Raw genomic sequence first — 19620 nt, 5'->3', positions numbered from 1 at the left:
AAATAAGAGCTTAATTGAAATATAAAATACATTTTAAATGAGATTCATATTTTGGTAAAATAACCTGATAATAACAATGGGTCTTACAAGATAAGCAAGGAGATACAGTACGTCTCTTCCTGGTTATATCTTTGGCCCAAAAAGAAATAATTTATAATTTGGGGAATATGTGAAAGAAATCTTCTTAATTGAGCAGCAGAAGAGGGTTATTTTTCATTTCAGATTAAAAATGTCTTTAAAACAGTGGCAAGTTCTGTCAAACAAGTCACAACTTTATTAAAGTTTTGGTCGGATTTATAATTGAGAAAAAGACAGATTAAAAGTGCAATAATCCAACAATCTTGGTCGACAGAAGCTTGTGATCCCTGTAGGAGAGACTTTTCCAGGATCCAGGATCCATTTCCCTTCCGAGTTGAACACACCCTGCTGTGCTGTCTCTAACTGTGGGAGGAGGATGCGTTGAAAAAGGAGGGGTTCAAGTTCAATTAGGACAGCCCCCAAAAACACAGTTCTCACGCACAGAGAGAGAGCAACAAAAAGAAAGAAAGGAGAGCACTCACACAGACAGACAGACAGAGAGAGAGAGAGAGAGAGAGGGAAGTCCCGTGTTTAGAACCGCTCCGGCTGATGTTAATCACGGAGTGAAACAAGACATGAATTCTGTAGGCAGGTCGTGGCTGCTGCTTACAGGCTTCGTGCTGTTCTATGTCATCTACCTGCTGTTCGGAGCCCTGATGTTCTCCAGCATCGAGCGGCCGGTGGAGGACAAGCTGCGACAAGACATGGAAGCCCTGAAGCAAGAGTTTCTGAACCAGAGCTGCGTCAACTCCACGTCGCTCGAGCTCTTTCTGGTCAAAGTGCTCACGGCCAACAAGTACGGCGTCTCCGTCCTCGGAAACAGCTCCGTTACCTCCAACTGGGACCTGACATCCTCCATGTTCTTCGCCAACACTCTGGTCACCACCGTCGGTGAGTTCAGGCAAAAGTTGTTAGCGACAAAAGTTTGTTTTTACCCAGGACGTGAAAGTAACTGAAAATAGCCTTTAGGCTACCTTTTTAAAAATCCCATGAATATGTCCTCAGTATAAACATCAAGACGACCTATAACTCCATGAATTATTAACAAAACAAAAGCGCCACCAGTCCCAATAAGAGTATAAGGACTTTATATTTTTTTTGGACATAAAACGCCACAAAAGTCTAATATAGGCCCTACTGGTAATAACTTTATTTTGCCACGTGTCGTGTCAAGTTTTAGCTGTGTGAGTGACTTTCAGCTTTTAGTCCGTTAAGAGATCAAAATACAAACCTATCCTCCTAACAGAGAACCACACACAGCCCCGAGAGGGGAAATAGGTTTCCTCAGTACTTAATAAATAAACACATCATTTCCTGTTTAGTTCAAAAGTGGGAAACTCTTTTTAGCATACGAGTTATTTCCCTTGATCTGAGGGAATGTCCAGTTGTTTGATTCAATTCTGTTCAATACTATAATGCCCTGTCGACACAGTCTGGCTAGGAATTTGCCTTAGTGCAGTTCTTAAACACACACACACACACACACACACACACACACACACACACACACACACACACACACACACACACACACACACAAGTAACTGAAAATATGTAAAATAAGAGCAGCAAAAACACTTCTCTCAACATTCAAATATACATAATGTGATAAAGGCCTAAAATGGGACTTGTATTGTGGAATTATAAGGCAGAAGGCAGATAAATGGGACGATCGTAAGTTCACTGACAGTTACCAAGTTACCAGAAAACTGCACAGTCTGATTCAGTTATATTTTATGTGACCCTGTGGTCTGAACACCCACTGTATATAGACACCTGAGCTGAATGTTACAGGAAGTAAAGGGTGCAGCTGGGTTTTCATACAGAGGTTTTTGTGGCACCAGCCAGTTCATCTACACCAGTAACGTTGTGGTGTCCCTGTACTATTCACACACTTGCACAACCACGTATTACTTCACACACCTGCATAACCACGTATTTCTTATACACCCACATCGTAACCAGCCGAGCCAGCGGTGTTGTTTTCACCTTGTGAGTCTGTGTGTCTGTGCTTGTGTGTCATTATTGCACAATGTGTTCCTGGAGACACCTAGTGTAGCGTGAACTACCACAGAAGTGGATTTGAGTATTTTGCCAGATGTTTATATGTCTGTCTGTGGAGAGATTTTCTCCACAGACAAGATGCAGTGATACAACTTTTACAGGTGTGTAGTTGAGGTCAGACCGAAGGCCAGGTTCGAAGATGGGTGTGGTCCAGGGCAATGGAACAGTTGCTGTTATGACAAATTGCATCAATAGCTTTATTTTTCATCTCAAAAGTCACAATGACCTGATACCCTGTGCCCTTGATTTTATGTATTTCCTGTAAAAACAGGATGTTATGGGGGGGTGTAGTCTCGCTTTGCCAGACCCTCCTCCAAAGCGCACTGAAGGAGGGTCTGGCTTGTCCACACAGCATTCCGGGATTGGAGGAAAACGTGCTCTGGTTTATTGGCATTTCTTTAAACCAATCACAATCGTCATGGGTGGTGCTAAACTCCGCACAGAGCCGCTGCAAAATAGTCTCCGATTGGACAGATAGTATATCTAGCTGTCTGGATTTACCCTGCAGAGATCTGAGGAGCAGTTAACCATAGTCCTCAGAAATTTAAAATTCCAACACAAAGAAAGCAGAAGGAAACGAAAATGAAAATAGAAATCTGTAAGAATTTGATATATTTACATAAAATTAAGGATTTTGGATTTGAAACTTTTTTTTACAATTATACAGAAATCATGTCCATGCATTCATGACTAGGAAAAAATAATATGGACAATTCAGACCATGGTGCAAATTACATGTTGGTATAAGAGGGAAGAAAAAAGGTTCATGTTAGAAGAAAATGAAAGATGGAGGAAAAACAAAACACATTCTGGAACTTTTTAATATCTACCCACCTACCTACCTACCTACCTACCTAGTATTTGGTGTCATTTTAATGGTCAGTATTCAAAACCCGAAAAGACATGGCCTGCAATTGGCTTCCAGGGTTTCCCACAGTGTATAGCAAACCTGGTGGCCCACCATGCCTAAGTTGCCCCCCACCCGGACTAAGCCACTGCGTATTATTATATTATTTTAATGTATGTTAAGACAGTTTTTAAAACTACAATTACAGTGGGGCCGCTCGGTTAGAAACTAAGACATAGTCATATTTTCAAATCTCCAGTTAGCTTTAGCACTGACTTAAAATATGGCCCCATGGCTTTTTGAAATTCTCAATTTCGCGATTCCGTCCATGATTATGTTATCCCAGAATCTTTCGTGCTTTACATTAATGCTGCCATCAGTCTGTGATGAAAAAAGACACTTGCCGCTGGGCTAAACAACTTTCCTGGGGGAAACCCTGGTTTATGAAGTTTGTGAATTGACAGACGTTTTGACATGCACTGCCAGTGTCAACGCTACCAGGACTCACTACCAGAATACTGCAGCAGCATCGCAGTAACATCACACAGATATACTCCTGGGGGCTTCATTGCAAGCTTCTGTGCTATTTAAGCAAACAAATATGAAAATAAAAACCGTCACATTCCACACTGCTGCTCACATGGCACATGCAAAGTCAAATGTATGAAGCAGAACAGAAATCCCCTTTGTTTTCAGGAGCAGTTTGTTTGCTCTACTGCGTGGGATAAATGAACTTCTTTCACAATACTGCATGTGTTTTTACGTATGTGACACTTCCTTAAATGTTATCTTTATAATAGGTTTGGTTGCCAACACAAACAGTCAGATGATCATGCAGGTTGTGAACAAACCACCAGTTCATTATCTTGCCCTTTTTTTTTTTTTTTTTTTTTTTTTTGTATCTGGAGGCAAAACCAGAAGTAGTCTCGCATTGCCAGACCTTCCTCCACAGCGCTGCGGAGGAGGGTCTGGCTAGTCCACACAGCATTCTGGGATGGGAGAAAAACGTGCTCTGGTTTATTGGCATTTCTTTAAACTGATCACATTCGTCGTACGGAGCCAAGGTGCCTCTGCAAAATAGTCTCGGGAAGGAACCTGTTTTGGTGGAACGTGTGTACTCTCAAAGGTTGTTTTAGTCGTGCGAGAGAGAACTCAGATTGGACAGATAGTCTAGCTAGCTGTCTGGATTTACCCTCCAGAGATCTGAGGAGCAGTTAACCATAGTCCTCAGAAATCCACCAGAGTTTAAAATGTCAACACAAAGAAAGCCCAAGGTAACTGACATCCGGCCTAAATGAGTGAAATCCGGTGGAATTTCCATCAGCAATGGAGCAATCCAGGAAGTGGAAGGTTGTGGATATAAACAAAACCAGAAGTGAACAAACGCACAGAATGTAATTTGTTGTTTTTATAACCCCTCGTTGTATCAAATAACTGTGTGCACAACTACATTAGGTACTTTGAAGAGGAACCATAGAGTTCTGCAAAATCAGATTGTGGAAGTTTACTATGAATAGATTGGAAACATAGTTTTAACCTTTGCCTGCTTTCATTTTTATGGTGAAACTGTGAGTTTGTTCACAACCTCTCTGATCATCTCATGGGTGGCAGGTGAGACGCAAAACGACCACAAAGCGATACACAGACACCACAAAGAGACGTCCGCGTCGTTCATAGTTGTTTTGTGCCTCTTCAGTCCGGGAGTCAATGCATTATCCTTCCTTTTTTATAAAACATTTGAAAAGCTGGTTTGATTTATTTATTTATTTTTTGGAATATTTTAAAGCTTGCATTGTTTACATCCATGTTTGCTAGCTAGCAGTCTTCTTTTTCTCTGCCCCCATGCGCATGCAAGAGATGCAATTAAAGTGGAGATCTGCTCCGTAATTCTATTGGTCGAAAATCTTTTAAGCTTGGTTCATTCATTGGGTCATTGTAAAGACATGAGGAATTATTTTATTAACATTCTTCTTCTCACTTCATGTTTTAATTGCCTATTGTTCAAGTATTGTGTTTGCAGGTTTTTAACTTCTGACTGCTGGTATGTGGTGGTTGTGGTGTGTTGTGTTGCTGAGTATGTGAACTGCACACGCAAACGGCGTGAAATGTGTGATAAAAACTGGTGTTGTTGGGTATATGAATTATACAAGCACTGATGTTCTGCACAAATGAAGTTCCTAACGGACTTATAAAGTAGAGTTCGGATACCGGAGAGGGACGGGCCAGGCCGGGTTCAGACAGATATTTAGAAATGAGGTTTGGGTCGGGCTCGGTCAGGTCACCACTCTATTATCAAGTTAATTGAATATTTTCTCCACAGAGCTGCAAACATCAGCAAAAATTAGATAATTTGTGGCCAGGTTAGCTCAGTTGGTAGAGCAGGCGCACATACATAGAGGTGTATGCCTCGACGCAGAAGGTCAAGGGTTCGAGTCCAACCTGGACGATCTTCCTGAATGTCTACCCCCTCTCTCTCCACTTTCATATCTGGCTGTCCTTTCCATTAAAGGCTGAAATGCCTATTAACTGATGCTTATTAACCATGAATTATGTATGTAATTAGTTGGTTCTACTGGTGGTAATGGGGAAAGAAAATGCCAAAAAGCGACCTAAATTTAAAAACGGTGTCTTTTAAAAAAAGTCTTCATTTTGATCCTGGAGGACAACACAAGGGTTAGGAAGAAATATTCTAAATGTACATATAAATGCAACAACATATCTGCCCTCTTCCTTTTCTCTCCAGGGTATGGTCAATCCACTCCGCTGTCTGACACTGGAAAAGCTTTCTCCATCGTCTACGCCTTGATAGGAGTCCCTTTCACCATGCTGGTGCTCACCGCCTGCGTCCAGAGGATCATGTGCCCGCTGGTCCTCGTTCCCGTCAGGCTCCTGCAGCGGTCGGGCATGGAGCCTCGGCCGGCCACGTTTGTCCACTTCCTGTTGCTGCTGCTCGTGGTGGTGGTGTGCTTCTTCGTGGTGCCGGCGGCCGTGTTCAGCTCAGTGGAGTTGTCCTGGTCGTTTTTGGATGGCATCTACTTCTGTTTCATCTCGCTGTGCACCATCGGACTGGGAGATTTTGTTCCGGGGACGCAGCCTGGGCAGAAGTACAGGCAGCTGTACCAGGTCACCGTCATGGGTGAGTGCCGTTGTTATTACGTCCCTCGTAGATCAGAAATGCGTTTGTCCAGTAGGGCTGCACAATTTTCTCGAAATCGCAATATGGACTAGTGCAATATCCGAATCGCGCGCAATATTTGTTAAAGCCAAAATATGTGTCAAACCATTCTAAAGTAAAGTATTGTGGTGCTGCAGAGACATCCCTGCCTACAAATTGTATCCTACAGAGTAAAGAAAAAAAATCTTTGTTAGGTACAGATCCTTGCGAAAAAATCACAGTTCAACCTTTTTAAGATAGATAGATAGATAGATAGATAGATAGATAGATAGATAGATAGATTATGACAAAGTACAGAAACCAAAGACTAAAGCGCAGAACATCCACATTTTTTTTGTCAAGGTTTTTTTTTGTTTTCACATTATACAGAAAAGAGAAACTCCCACCCCCCAATACCAGACATAAACATAAAGACACTATACATAACCAGATGTCCGTAAGGAAAAAATAAATGGCATGAAGTTAAAGTAAAGAATACAAGATGCATACTTTTTTTTTTTTTTACATTACCATGTTGTCTGCTTCCATTACCTCGACAAAAGTCAAGAAGGGCTGTCAGATATTTAAAAATTTCCCAGTAGACCCTCTGACTGTATGTCTAATTTTCTCCAACTTAAGACGGCACATGACTTCCCTTATCCAGTGGCTATGTGTCGGTGGAATAGGGTCTTTCCATTCAAACAGTACGAGTCTCCTAGCCAGAACAGAACAGAAGGCCCAACATGTTAATTTCCCTTTTTAATAAAGAGGGGTGTTTTCCGGGGCCAAATCAAACAATGCAATAAATGGGGACGGCTCTACTATCTTTCCAAATACCCCATAGAAGGTCTCAGAGATATTAAGCCAGAACATGTAAAGTCTTGGACACGTCCACAACATGTGCAGCAGAGTGGCGGGACCCTGCCCACATCGATCACATGTGGGGTCTATGTCAGCTTTAATCCTAGAAAGTCTGAATTTAGACCAGTGAATACGATTACAGCGTGTCTAAGGCATGTGGATAATGAGAAAATTCCCTTTTTATTATTTTGTGCCAAGTTTCCTCTGAAATTGGTTCATCTAGATCCATCTCCCAATTGTTTTTAAGTAGAGCATCCACATGTTTAAAGTCATATTTGCCCTTTTTAAAGTTGAGCCAAAAAGTAAATCTTTTACACAGAATTTCTTTGAACATGGCAGGCTAGTATCTGCGCATCAGTATCCTCATACTTGTCTTTTTACTAGTGTCTAGTGTGTCTTTTTTTAATGTATTTTAAACTTGTTTACAAAAACTGCAACCAGTTTTTCTGATCATTCAAGTGTCATGCATCCTTTTTAAGCAAACACAGATATTCTGCTTCAGGTACTTGTTTTTTTGTTTTTGTCACGTCTGATGTTTAACTCGTTCTAAGGTTAGTCTGAATGTTTCAACAGTCACAGTAACAAGCTCACACACTTCCACCTTTTTCGAGGCTTGGCCGTCTGCAGGATGTCTGCAGGATATTTGATAAGAAGGTGTGGTCTCATCGTGATTCGGGTCACAATGTTTGACATATCAGCACCTGTTCACTGAGCAAACAAATTAGTTTTATATATGTTTTAGTTGCGGTGCAGATTAATTGTTACTCGCCCGTGGAATTTACCATAGACGTGTTGTAAAATACTGACAGTTGCCAGACGTTACTCACTTCCACTGCCTTGCTAAGTATGATACAGTACACTCTTGGAATTGAATTAGAAATTATAATAAGTGTCGTGAAAACAAACCGCTGAGGTCTGATATCTTATGTAATACACAGTGTATATAGATGCAGGTGAAGTGTACAGTCAGTCCTGGCGTCCTCCTCTTTGGTTGGTCTGGTTACATCCAAACGTCTGTCAATTATTTTGGTCATCTAGCCTGATGCTGCATCATTCTGATAAAGAATAATGGGCTGTTAAATCAGATCTACTAGGGCGGCTGTGGGCCGTCTATTGATCACTTTTTTTGATCCCCGGCACCTTCTGTTCACGCGCCGCTGGCCTCGCATGTCAGTTTTGCCGCTGCTTTATGAGAACGCTTGTTCGGCCTCAGGGATGAACGCAATGCATTTTGGTGAGCAACGTCGAACGTAAACATAACTTTTACTTGTTTACAAGAAAACTTCACAGTGCAACTTGTCGGCAAACACCCAGGAGCTAACCTGATTGTAATCAGACCAAGCCTGTAACTAAACTGAACCATCTGTAACCTAAAATAAAACAGCAGATGAGCAATACAGGTTGTTGTTTTTTTCGATTGCTAAACGGAGCCACATGTGCAAAACTCTAACCACAGTCTGCACAGCAGCAGTTCATGTGGACCAAACTCTAGTTCGCATTTCATTACTGCCGTTTTTCAAAAGTCTACACACTTATCGCATGGCTGTAACCACAACCTGCACAACACTGTGGATTTACAGCACACTGCTGTCAAAAATGTTAACCACACATTAAAAACAGAATGGATTTCAGCCTGTTCCTTTTCAAACACTGCTGATTGCAATTTCAGCTGTTTTAGACTTGTTAGTGAACACATACACGCTGTATGTAAGACTTTCTTCTGAAATGGACCCAGGAAGACAGGTTGGCGGAGGGAAAAGAGTGTCAGGAAGAGTGCCGGCCCGTGGAGGAAGACCTAGAAGAAGACAAAAAGCTGTAATTCCCCATGAAAACAGGGCTACACTGACAGACCATGTTATGAATCATGGTCTCTCATTGAGAGAGGCAGGGTTGAGGGTGCAACCCAATCTGCAAAGATCTACAGTTGCATCTGTAATGCAAAATTTTCCACCAAAACGGGTGAGAATTGCATGCTTACAGTAAATGATAACAGTAATTCTCTGCCTGGAGGTGGAAAGTGTATGATCAACACCCACTTGACCAAATGTCGCTATTCAGTGTTTCCTCTATGTATGATTTTGTAGTGGCGGCCCACCATGGCAAAACTTCTGTCACCACGGTGTCAGAAATAGGGCTGTACACCTTTTAAATTATCCTGGAGGTAGGTTGTTGTTCGAACAGAACAGCCCCCACTGCTAAAAAAAAGATCCTAAAGGAAACCCTGCTGTTGGAGGCTATGAGTGCCAGATGTGGGGACACGAGTCCACAGGACTGCCTCGAATGGATAAGGCACTCCAGAAGGTTCTTCCCCAGGTGCATGGCAAGAGAGGACATCCCATGTGATGGAGGATTTCTGAGGACTATGGTTAACTGCTCCTCGGATCTCTGCAGGGTAAATCCAGACAGCTAGCTAGACTATCTGTCCAATCAGAGTTTTCTGTTGCACGACTAAAACAACCTTTGAACGTACACATGTTCCACCAAAACTCAAGTTCCTTCTTGAGGCTATTTAGCAGAGGCACCGTGGCTCCGTCTGGCGCTTAGCTTAGATTGTGATTCGTTAAAAGAAATGCCAACAAACCAGAGCATGTTTTCTTCCCATCCCCAAATGCTATGTAGAGTAGCCAGACCCTCCTGTGCAGCGCTGTGGAGGTCTGGCAATGCACTATATGAAAACTACCAGGGCTCACGTCGAGTCTGGTGTGGTTTTGACACAGAGCAGCTACACGCCTGCGGAGCTGTAGATGAGAGATGAGAGCAGGTACACCAGAAGATCTGTCGGAAGTGTGGTGGCCTGCAGAGGCACAGAGATAACTTCTCTGCTGCAGAAACAAAAGCTTTTTGTTGTTACGCAAGTTAAGCAGGCGAGATGCAATGTCCTGAAAAGGACTTAATAGGACTTAATAGCATGACATGGAAAACATTGGCAGGGTTATGACTGGTCAGTGCAGATTGTATTATGCTGATGGATAAAATGTTTTTCATAAAGGACATCAGAGGAAGAACTATAGTGGGGGTTTTTATTTTTTTCTTTCAAAAGTATGTCTTGAGAGTAAGAATAAAAAGGTTTTAGAAAGTCCTATTTCCAGGATGATTGTTTTGTCGCCCTGCTCTGAAGGGAGAAGCTGACCTAGGCAGTCTCCATTCTCCCCTCTGATGTGAGAAGTAGCACCTCTCAGTGCTTCTCCTTTCTCGGTAGCAGGTCAGGGGTTGAGAAGTGGGTTCCTCAGAAATGAAACTGCTCTCCGAGCTATCTGTTAGCTGTCTGGAAATTTGGAGCGCACTCTTCTGTGTCGCTTATTTTAAGTTTATCCGACTTTACAGAGAATTTCATGGAACAGCAGGGAAATTATCCCAGAAGAATTTGTGGCTCTTCCTTTTTTTTTGATGAGTTTTATAAAACCTGGAGGGAGTCAATGCAACAGCACTGGCTCTACGGGTGACTCTGTCGCTCTGTTAGTTGATGTAAGTTGGTCGCTCCTTCACGTTGGTCCAGACTGAAATATCTCAAAATATGTGACATCAACTACTGTAGGGCTGCAGCTAACGGTTATTTTCATTATTGATTTTAATCTGATAATCTGCGACTATAAGGTGTCGAAAGTATAAGTGTAAAAATATCCAAAGTGACCAAGTTCATGTGTTCAGATGTCTGCTTTTGTTCAACCAACCGTCGAAAACTCAAGCAGATTCAGTTTCAAACGATATAGAACAAAGAAAAGCAGCCAATAATCCTCATCCCCCCTACCTTCCCCCACACTCGCAGAAGAAAGAAAGAGATCCTGCTCCCCCTCATATTGCACTTAATTCTACCCAGATTGCACATTTCCCATTAAATCATGCTGGGATCAATAACTTATGTATTGCACAACTGCACAATACCATATCAAATAAAAAAATATTGCACCAGTGCCCTACCAGATATTGCACATCCTACAACCATAATGGTGAGTACCACAAATATTACCTATGCTTAAACTCAGCTTATCGCTTATTACTCAGTAGTTGCTGATTTATCTTTTTAGTTTGACTAATGGCGGCATCTTGGCATTTTTATTAAACATGTTTAGGAGCAAGTTACAGAATAAATGTGTTGTGGTATTTGAAAGAACATTGCACCTGCATTTTGATAGTTTTGGTACAAAGCCTCTTTCAGAAGTGTGTTGGCTTGACCGTATGGACAGGAAAATATAATCTTTACCGTCACATGATGGAGGTTGTTTTCATAGGCGTGCTTGTTACTCAGCGTCTGTGCGGGTGTTTTTTTTCTGTAATTGAATCACGGTTGGAATGACCTTTTTTTTTTTTTTTTTTTTTTTTTTTTTTTTTTTGTCCAAATGCGGCCATGCTTATGTTTTTTCCCATCTGTGGTCTCAGTCAGAGAGCTCTACAGTAAATAACATCTGACGCTAAATGCTCCGAGCAACCTGTTGAGGTGAATGTGGTCTGCCGAAATTAAGGAAATGAGTGGTTCTGCAGTTCACATATTTTTGTGTTCAGTTTAGTTCATTCCCCCACAGTAATTTGACCAACTACTTGTTTTACTATAGAAACAGTTGTATGTGATTAAGATTTGGTTTTTGTGGCCATTTAGGACATGAACATTTTGTTTGACGGAGTGTTGATAGACCCTTTCTCGCCCCTGTTGACTTTAAAGCTGGCCTGGGCAGTTTGGGTTTTTCCTGCGCCGTTGGGCAAAACTTCCAGAATAACCTTTTCAGCATATTGCAATTCAAGTGGTCTGAGAGAAAACTGTACTTCAGCACCTCCTCTTGGCTCTGTCTTTAACCATTGTATTGTCCTCCCCGGATAAAAATCCCGGAAATCAACCCTTTTTTTAGTCCCTTTTTCCGACAAAGCTTTTGTTTCTATTTTCTGCGCTTTTTTTCTTCACCACCAGATTCACCACTAACAGCAACTTATTAGTTTTACAATTATTTCTGGCATTCATGACCAATAAACTTCATTTATATGAAATTATACCTATTTTTTCAATTCAAAAAAGCTGAAATTATGAATTATTTTGACTAATAGTTAAAATTAAAGGAACATATGTTGAGGGAATCCCAGATTGATATGTGTCAAACTTAAGTCAGAATACCGTTTTGAAACATTTCATTTTTTTTCCTCCAAATGCTATAAAATTGAATTAAACTATAGTGAACTTATTAATTGGACTCGAAGAGCGTTTCTATGGAACCAGCCGTGTCATGTTTTTTTTATTTTTATTTTTTAGCAATCCACTTGAAAGAAACCCAAATGTGTTTATGTTGCAAGTTGTATGTTTTGTATGTTGAAAAATAAATTGTTAATAAAAAAAAAAAAAAAAAAACTTGAATCTAAAATGGCTTTACAGGCCCACAATCTTGGAAAGAAAACAGGATTGTAATACGTAGAGTTTTTCGCCTCACAATCACGGGATGCATTACAATGAATGAATAGCCCTCGTTAGTACTACTTTTCCAGAGAATGGTCTACCCTAGATTAGATTTTTATGGTAGAGGGACCCAGGTCGACACAGTCGAAGTTGCTGTGTTTTATACTGTGTCCTGTCCTCGCAACGTGATATCATGACTTTGCGTAAACCTACACGCCACTTTCCTAAAGCCAAGTGGCGTGTTATCTGTACGCATTTTGAGCTATCTGCGTGTATGCCTACGCCGTATACAGCGGACGGCAGTCTGCAACGTCACAGCGCAAACCTACACGCCACTTTCTAAAGCCACGTGGCGTGTTATCGCGAGGCTACGGTTGGGTTTAGGAAACGTCACACACGGGTTGGGTTTAGGAAAAGAAGAACCGGTTGGGTTTAGGAAACGTCACACACGGGTTGGGTTTAAGAAAAGAAGAACCGGTTGGGTTTAGGAAAAGAAGAACCGGTTGGGTTTAAGAAAAGAAGAAGAACCGGTTGGGTTTAGGAAAAGAAGAACCGGTTGGGTTTAAGAAAAGAAGAACCGGTTGGGTTTAAGAAAAGAAGAACCGGTTGGGTTTAAGAAAAGAAGAACCGGTTGGGTTTAAGAAAAGAAGAACCGGTTGGGTTTAAGAAAAGAAGAACCGGTTGGGTTTAGGAAAAGAAGAACCGGTTGGGTTTAAGAAAAGAAGAAGAACCGGTTGGGTTTAGGAAAAGAAGAACCGGTTGGGTTTAAGAAAAGAAGAAGAACCGGTTGGGTTTAGGAAAAGAAGAACCGGTTGGGTTTAGGAAAAGAAGAACCGGTTGGGTTTAGGAAACGTCACACACAGGACACAAATGTAATGTAAGTCAATGGAGGCAAAACGGCGTTGATCAACACACTAAAAAGCGAGTATGCATCTTGGTAACACGCCAATAATGGCATACGACTTGGCGTGTCATACATCCACCACCTCATGAGATCAGTCTGGTCCTCGGCTAATCCCTTGACTTCAGTTTGGAAGGAGCCCCAGCAGTTGACACGTGTTGTTTCCTCATCAGGCAGTATTCGATAGTGATGATGTAGGTCGAGTCAGATTAACCCACGCGGTCCCTGCAGGTTTCTGAGGAAAAGGATTTCGGGACCGGCTGCAAGAGGTTTCCTGGAACTGGTGGGGTTTCCCCAGAATCTGAAACTGATCATATGTAAATGTGTTCTTGTAAATACACATTCCCTGCTGTAGTAGTATATCTAAATGAGGGCCAACTTCCAATGAGTGGTTTTTAACATTTAACATTTTCATCATTAACATTATCATTTTACAATTCACTAATTACAATCCATCCTTTTGTGAGGAGGCACTGGAGGTTTCAGATCTTATTTAGCAAATGAAACTCTTAATTTCCTATTCCTAAGAATAATCTATACTTGTCGCCCTATAAAAGATTCAGATTTTGTTAGTTATGCAACGCAAAGGCCCCAAAAATGTTGTTATTGAATCTGCAACGTTCAAAACTGCTGTTTTCAAGGCTTTTCCCCTGAGAGCAAAGCATTTCTGGTTTTGCTGAAGAGCAAATATTTAGAATATTTAGAGTTTGGACAGTCAAAGTCCTTTTGACTCACTGTGTTCTGTCTCCGATGCTGTTTAACATTAGAAGATTGGAAGCTGGCAGGTTCAAACAGTTTGACTCTAGTACAGCTATTCATTAAAAGTGTTAATAAGGAGCTATTGTTCTTATCTGTTCTTCTTTAAATCTAATTCCAGGTAGGTTTAATTAAGGTTTTTGTCGTTCAATTCCTAAATGTGGCTTCCCGAAACCTGTCGATAGGAAAGCCTAAAGGACTAAAGCTGACTTTATATTTCCCCTGGGATTTCCACTGCACCACTTACTGCACACTTCCCACAGTAAGTGTACAGTTGTGGAGCTGAGGCCTCTGTAATCCTATACCGAGTTGGCCTCCTCGCATAGTGAGAGACCATTGTCCAGGACCTGTGGTTATGTGGGGCACTTCAGTGCTTCCATGTGACGGAAGAAACCCACATGGCTTTTCTTTTTCAAGGCAAACAACCAGAGCAGAAATAACAAATGTTGAGCAGATTTAGTTTTCACCTATGCCCACCCACTTGAGGGCACTTTTGTCCTACTTTTGGGTGAAATGGATTTACTAAAATAGTTTTCTCAGTCCACGGCCCAGTGTATGCCAGACTTTGACATTAATTCCTCGACCCTTTACTGGCCACGTTTTCCGAGTTAAAGCAGTCAGGAATGGAGCAGACTGTTGACTGCAAATGGCAGTAAACTAGTAGATTTACAGTTAGATCGGATTTAGAGTTTGGCCTGATAACGTGGTAGTTTCCTCTGTCTTTTCTCTATGATCGTTACAATAAAACAACCATTTATAAAGAATAGTATTTTACATTTGTTCATAATTCTGTTTAAGTCACATGAAAAGGCACTAAGCTGAAACCTTCACATCACTGCTGGGTGTGAATGGACGGCTCTTTGTTGCACGTAAAGGAAATACCACACGTACCTACAGCATGGTAACACATTTACACTAAACTAGAGGGGCACTTTGTTTCTCCATGAATGCAGCTAGTGCTGAACAATTAATCGAAATTTGAAAGAATGGATTCGCTAATTGTGAAGACCATGATTAATCAAATGTGAATATTTAGTTGAATGTTTGGTTGAACTTTTTTTTTTAGTCCTCTTTTTATTATTACATTTACTGTTTTTTTTTTTTTTTTTTTTTTCCATAAGATGAATGCTGGAATAATGTTACATATCACAGACTGTTTACAGAAATGTCCAATTTGCACTGGATTGATTTATTTATTTTGCTTTACTTTATTTAACGTGATCGTAGAAGGTGCAACATGTACAATATGTCGATGCTGCTGTTGAACTGAGGCGTATTAGAAATGTCAGTTTACAGAAAAGTACTGAGATTTGTTATTCAAAATGTTTTTTTATTATTAGAACTTTAGCTTTTGACATAATGTTCTGTGTTTGACTGTTCAATGTTCCACGCTTATTAAAAGAAAAACGCTTATTGCAGGCGATAAATATCTGTTCTCGTCCTTGTATAAGAATATGGAGCAGTTTTTGATTGTGTCTCATGTTATAATGCTCCATGACATGTTGTATGTGTTACACTGTGAATATTGAACTTTAGCTAAACTTAAGCTAAAAAAAAAACTTGCAAATTGAATCGTAATCATAATATCTGGCAGAAAAATCGCAAATGGCTCAGCCCTAAATGCAGCAAAAATAGTTTATCTCGCAATATTATCGAAAGTGAAAGGTCCGCTCCAACATCGAATGCTAGATCATAGAAAAGTTTCTGGTTGATGTTTAGCTATTTTGAGTTTGAGGTGTGCCATCACATCCAGCACCCACATTTATCATTTTATGGGATGGATGGCGAAGCAGTCTTATTCCATTTGAGGCAAACCTTCTGATGCATACCTTTTTCTCAGAAACGGTAGAAAGTCAGCTTCAGGTAAAGACTTTATTTTGCGAGAATACATTTGCACATTGTTCTGTTAAATAAATGATCTCCTGTGACATTTGTCTCTCGTCTCTCCCCCCCCTAAGTCTACCTGTTCCTGGGCCTGATGATGATGTACCTCCTGCTGCGCACCTTCCACAAAATGGCCGACCTGCACGGCCTGACCACCTTCCTGCAGCTGCCGCACTGTGACGAGTCGGACCTGGAGGACGACCGGGAGCCCATCGTGGAGGGCAAGCGTGAAGATCAGGCGCCCCCGTGCCAGACAGAAAAAAAGGCCAGCAAGCACCTGAAGCCGGGATCACAGCCCACTTACAACACCATCAACTCAGGCTGAGCTGTGGGAGAGGAGGGGGGGGGAGAAAAGAAGAAGCAGCTATACCTCTGGCACTCCCACTAGTGGGGGCTGAATCTGAATTCTTGTCTTAATTTATTTATTTTTTGTCTCTTTGTTGAACGCATCCAGAGGCGTAATGAGGAATTGAGATGAGTTTTAAGATTCAGCCTTTTGTGAGAGGACCGGCAATAAGTTTGTGAGTGGTTACTACACACCGCTTTCTGCACATACGAAAGGACTACCTTGCCTACAGCTACCCGCCTGGGCTTAACGATGCCATAACAGATACCGATAACGCCGCGTTCGTTTACAGCCTCGGGATAACCCGTGAAGGGCTCGACGCAAAAACTTTTGATACTCGGTTGGTTTTTAGATCACTTCTGTCTTGCGTGTATTTTTGTCATGTTGCTTTATGTGTCACCGGTCTGGGTTGCTTCTTTAGGACTAAATACAACTGTTTTTTAATTATAATAATTACATCTTGGTGCCTAACCCAATCGAGGATGCACTTGCCAACTTTCAACTGAATTTGGTTTTTAATTTGGGTGCATTGTCCAGCTCTTCCACATTACAGTATTTGGGTGCATAGTTCAGCTCCTTCACTTTATATTTCACATATGCACAAACATCATGGCCAAACCTCCACCAAACCACTGACCAAACCGTCCAATCCTATTTAGAGACCGGTTTGACCTCCACTCACTTTTGCACCACTTGAATGCAACCACGTAAGCACGACTTAACAACTACTGCAGTGAAACGACATGTGAAACTGAAAAAAAACTTTCGATCACTTCCTCAAATAAAGGTCAAATGTCGACCTACGCTGAGCATTTAAAACTCTGGGGACGTTTACTGCAACGTGTTCAATCAGATTTCCTGTGTGAAAGTACTGACTTTCCTGCGTCTGGGTCAGCCTTCAAGAGTACAGAAACCATAGATATATATACATGCATACATATATCTATGTACAGAAACCATAGATATAGATATACATGCATACATATATCTATGTACAGAAACCACAGAGCAGCACGGTTTGCCTCAGGACATGAGCTGTCCTCCTTTTATGGTGCTGCCCCCTTGTGTCTACATGTATGTTACTACATCTCCAGAGCACAGGCTGTAAAAAGCTCCAGAGCAGTAATAAATAGGTTTAAAGGGTTGGAATAGAGGGATAATGGAGGAAAAGAAAAAGGAAAAAATTGGCGGTAAATAAAAAGTGATTTCAATTCCAAAATGTTATTGTTCTGTGATTTTTTTTTTTTTTTTTTTTACAGGTCACGAAGACTTGAAATGCACTTTAGTATTTTACCATCGAAGTTGTAATTGTATGAGAAGGCTAATTATATCCTGATACTGTAAAATAAGTTGTCTCTGTCCATGTTGGTTGTGTATGTTGTTTGTAGTTTAATATCAGTTTAACATTTATTTACATTGGACAACAATAAATGAAAAATAGCTTCTTTTTTTTCCTGTACATTAGTTTGTTCTCATAATGCATGTCATCCTCCACTTCTATGAGATAAGTTTGTACCATAAACTTGAAATGTGGGTGACCTGTGCAGTTTGAAAAGTCTGTCGAGCGGTGTGACAGACGTACCGGTATGTGTTTTAACCCTCGTGTTGTCTTTCCGTCGACCGTGCAACTTTTTTTTTTTCTGTTTTTTTTTGTTTTTTAAACATTTCGCTCATCTTTTTCCACACTTTTTTCAATGTTTTTGTCTTTTATTTCTGCGCTTTTATTGATGTTTTTTCCCAAAAACATTTGTCATTTCTTTTCAACGTTCTTTGATTTTTTTCTTTTCTTTCTTTTCAAAAGCTATACAATTGAATAAAACAATGAAAAGTTCAGTGAAAGTAGTGGAGTGATCATTTATTTTACTTCTGAAGAGTAATAGTTGTATGGAACATCAATGTTCTTTTTTTTTTTTGGTTGAAAGAAACACAAATTTTTGACAGAAACATTTTGAAAATGGGTCAATGAGTTTTGACCCGAGGACAACAGGAGGGTTAAAGACATTAGGAACTTGAAACTGTCTATACGTAAAGCCCAGCAAGAAAAGGTTGCTTTGTTTTGTTCAAGGCTGTGTGCCCTGAGAGCAGAATCCAACACTGGGTCAATTTCCAAATCCCTTTTATGAAATGAGGTATGTATAGTATGATGTGGATATTTGGCTCAAGTGTCCTGAGAGCATTAAAGTAGGTCTTTCAAGAGTGACGGGGGGGGAAAAAAATGATGAGACAAAGTGATTGCTTTCTCATTTCTAGAGTGGAGTGACTGTAGGCGAAGCTGTCTCCAAGAATCCACGCGTTACCGGTCATAATGGTACAGTATATGTGTAAAAAAGAAAATGTGAATGTGTGTGCATGCATGTATGCATCTGTATCTGTGTGAATGCATGGGTTTATGTGAACAGTAGGTAGGTAGGTAGATATATGGTGTATGTAAAGATGTACGTATAAGAGAAGCATCAAATTTTGTATTTAACTAAATGATAAAAATAGAGAAAGTGGGCAGGACCTGAAAAGTTCATTATGAACTTCTTCCTACTCCTTTTTGAACATGGGAATTTCTAATTTGAATTACTTAAAATAATTTTGGAAGATTATGCTGAGAAGTACATGACCTTATTAAGCTGTCATTTTAATTTTTTATATATATACATATATACATACATATATATATATACATATATATACACATATATATATATACATATACACACATATATATATAATTTTTATTTTTTTACATGTTCAAAATAAACTACTACTAGTCCTCGTCTATTACACCTCTGGCTGGAATAAGAGCTAGATTAAAAGTATTTAGTTCAGATTTATGTCACCAATAACTTACTGACATCCTGGATAATCTTGGAGTGCTTAAATTCACATCTTATTATTTGTAAGTTTCTGAAGCAGGTGTGATCGTGACACCCACGTTACCTGAATGTCTGAAGTCTTTAACAAGGTAGCGTGTTGGCCTGGAGGAGAAGCATCTCTGGTTGGAGAGTTTCAGTCGGTTACAAATTGTAATGCTCTTGCACTTTCATAATTCTCTAAATACACAACTGCAGCTTTTCTTCAGGGTCAGGAATGAAAATACACAAACAGCATCAGATGGTAAGGGTGTGCAAAAAAAAATAAAAAATAAAAAAATCGATTCAAATCGCGATTCAAGCTCTGATTCAAAATCGATTCATAGAATTCCAAAAATTGATTATTTATTTTTTTATTGTATGTCTACTGCAATCACATGGGAAAAGTAACTACATTTAGTTACTGTGAATTGTTTGTTTTTAAATCGAGAATCGTTTTTTAATCAAATCGATTTTAAATCGAATCGTGAGCCTAAAAATCAATATCGTAT

At 40.3% G+C, this 19620-nt stretch overlaps 1 protein-coding gene across 1 annotated transcript; it reads left to right on the top strand.

Moving 5' to 3' along the window:
* The first annotated feature begins 467 nt into the window (after positions 1 to 467).
* kcnk6 (potassium channel, subfamily K, member 6) lies at positions 468 to 17974 on the top strand. The gene is made up of 3 exons (XM_039782114.1): positions 468 to 969; positions 5733 to 6125; positions 15997 to 17974. The coding sequence occupies exons 1-3, from the start codon at positions 654 to 656 to the stop codon at positions 16245 to 16247; spliced, it is 960 nt and encodes a 319-aa protein (XP_039638048.1). The 5' UTR covers positions 468 to 653; the 3' UTR covers positions 16248 to 17974.
* The last annotated feature ends 1646 nt before the right edge of the window (positions 17975 to 19620 follow it).

This window comes from Perca fluviatilis, chromosome 2, assembly GCF_010015445.1.
Source record: "Perca fluviatilis chromosome 2, GENO_Pfluv_1.0, whole genome shotgun sequence".
Classification (NCBI taxonomy): domain Eukaryota; kingdom Metazoa; phylum Chordata; class Actinopteri; order Perciformes; family Percidae; genus Perca; species Perca fluviatilis.
Note: the sequence above shows the minus strand (reverse complement) of the source record. Positions and strands in the feature narration are given on the sequence as shown.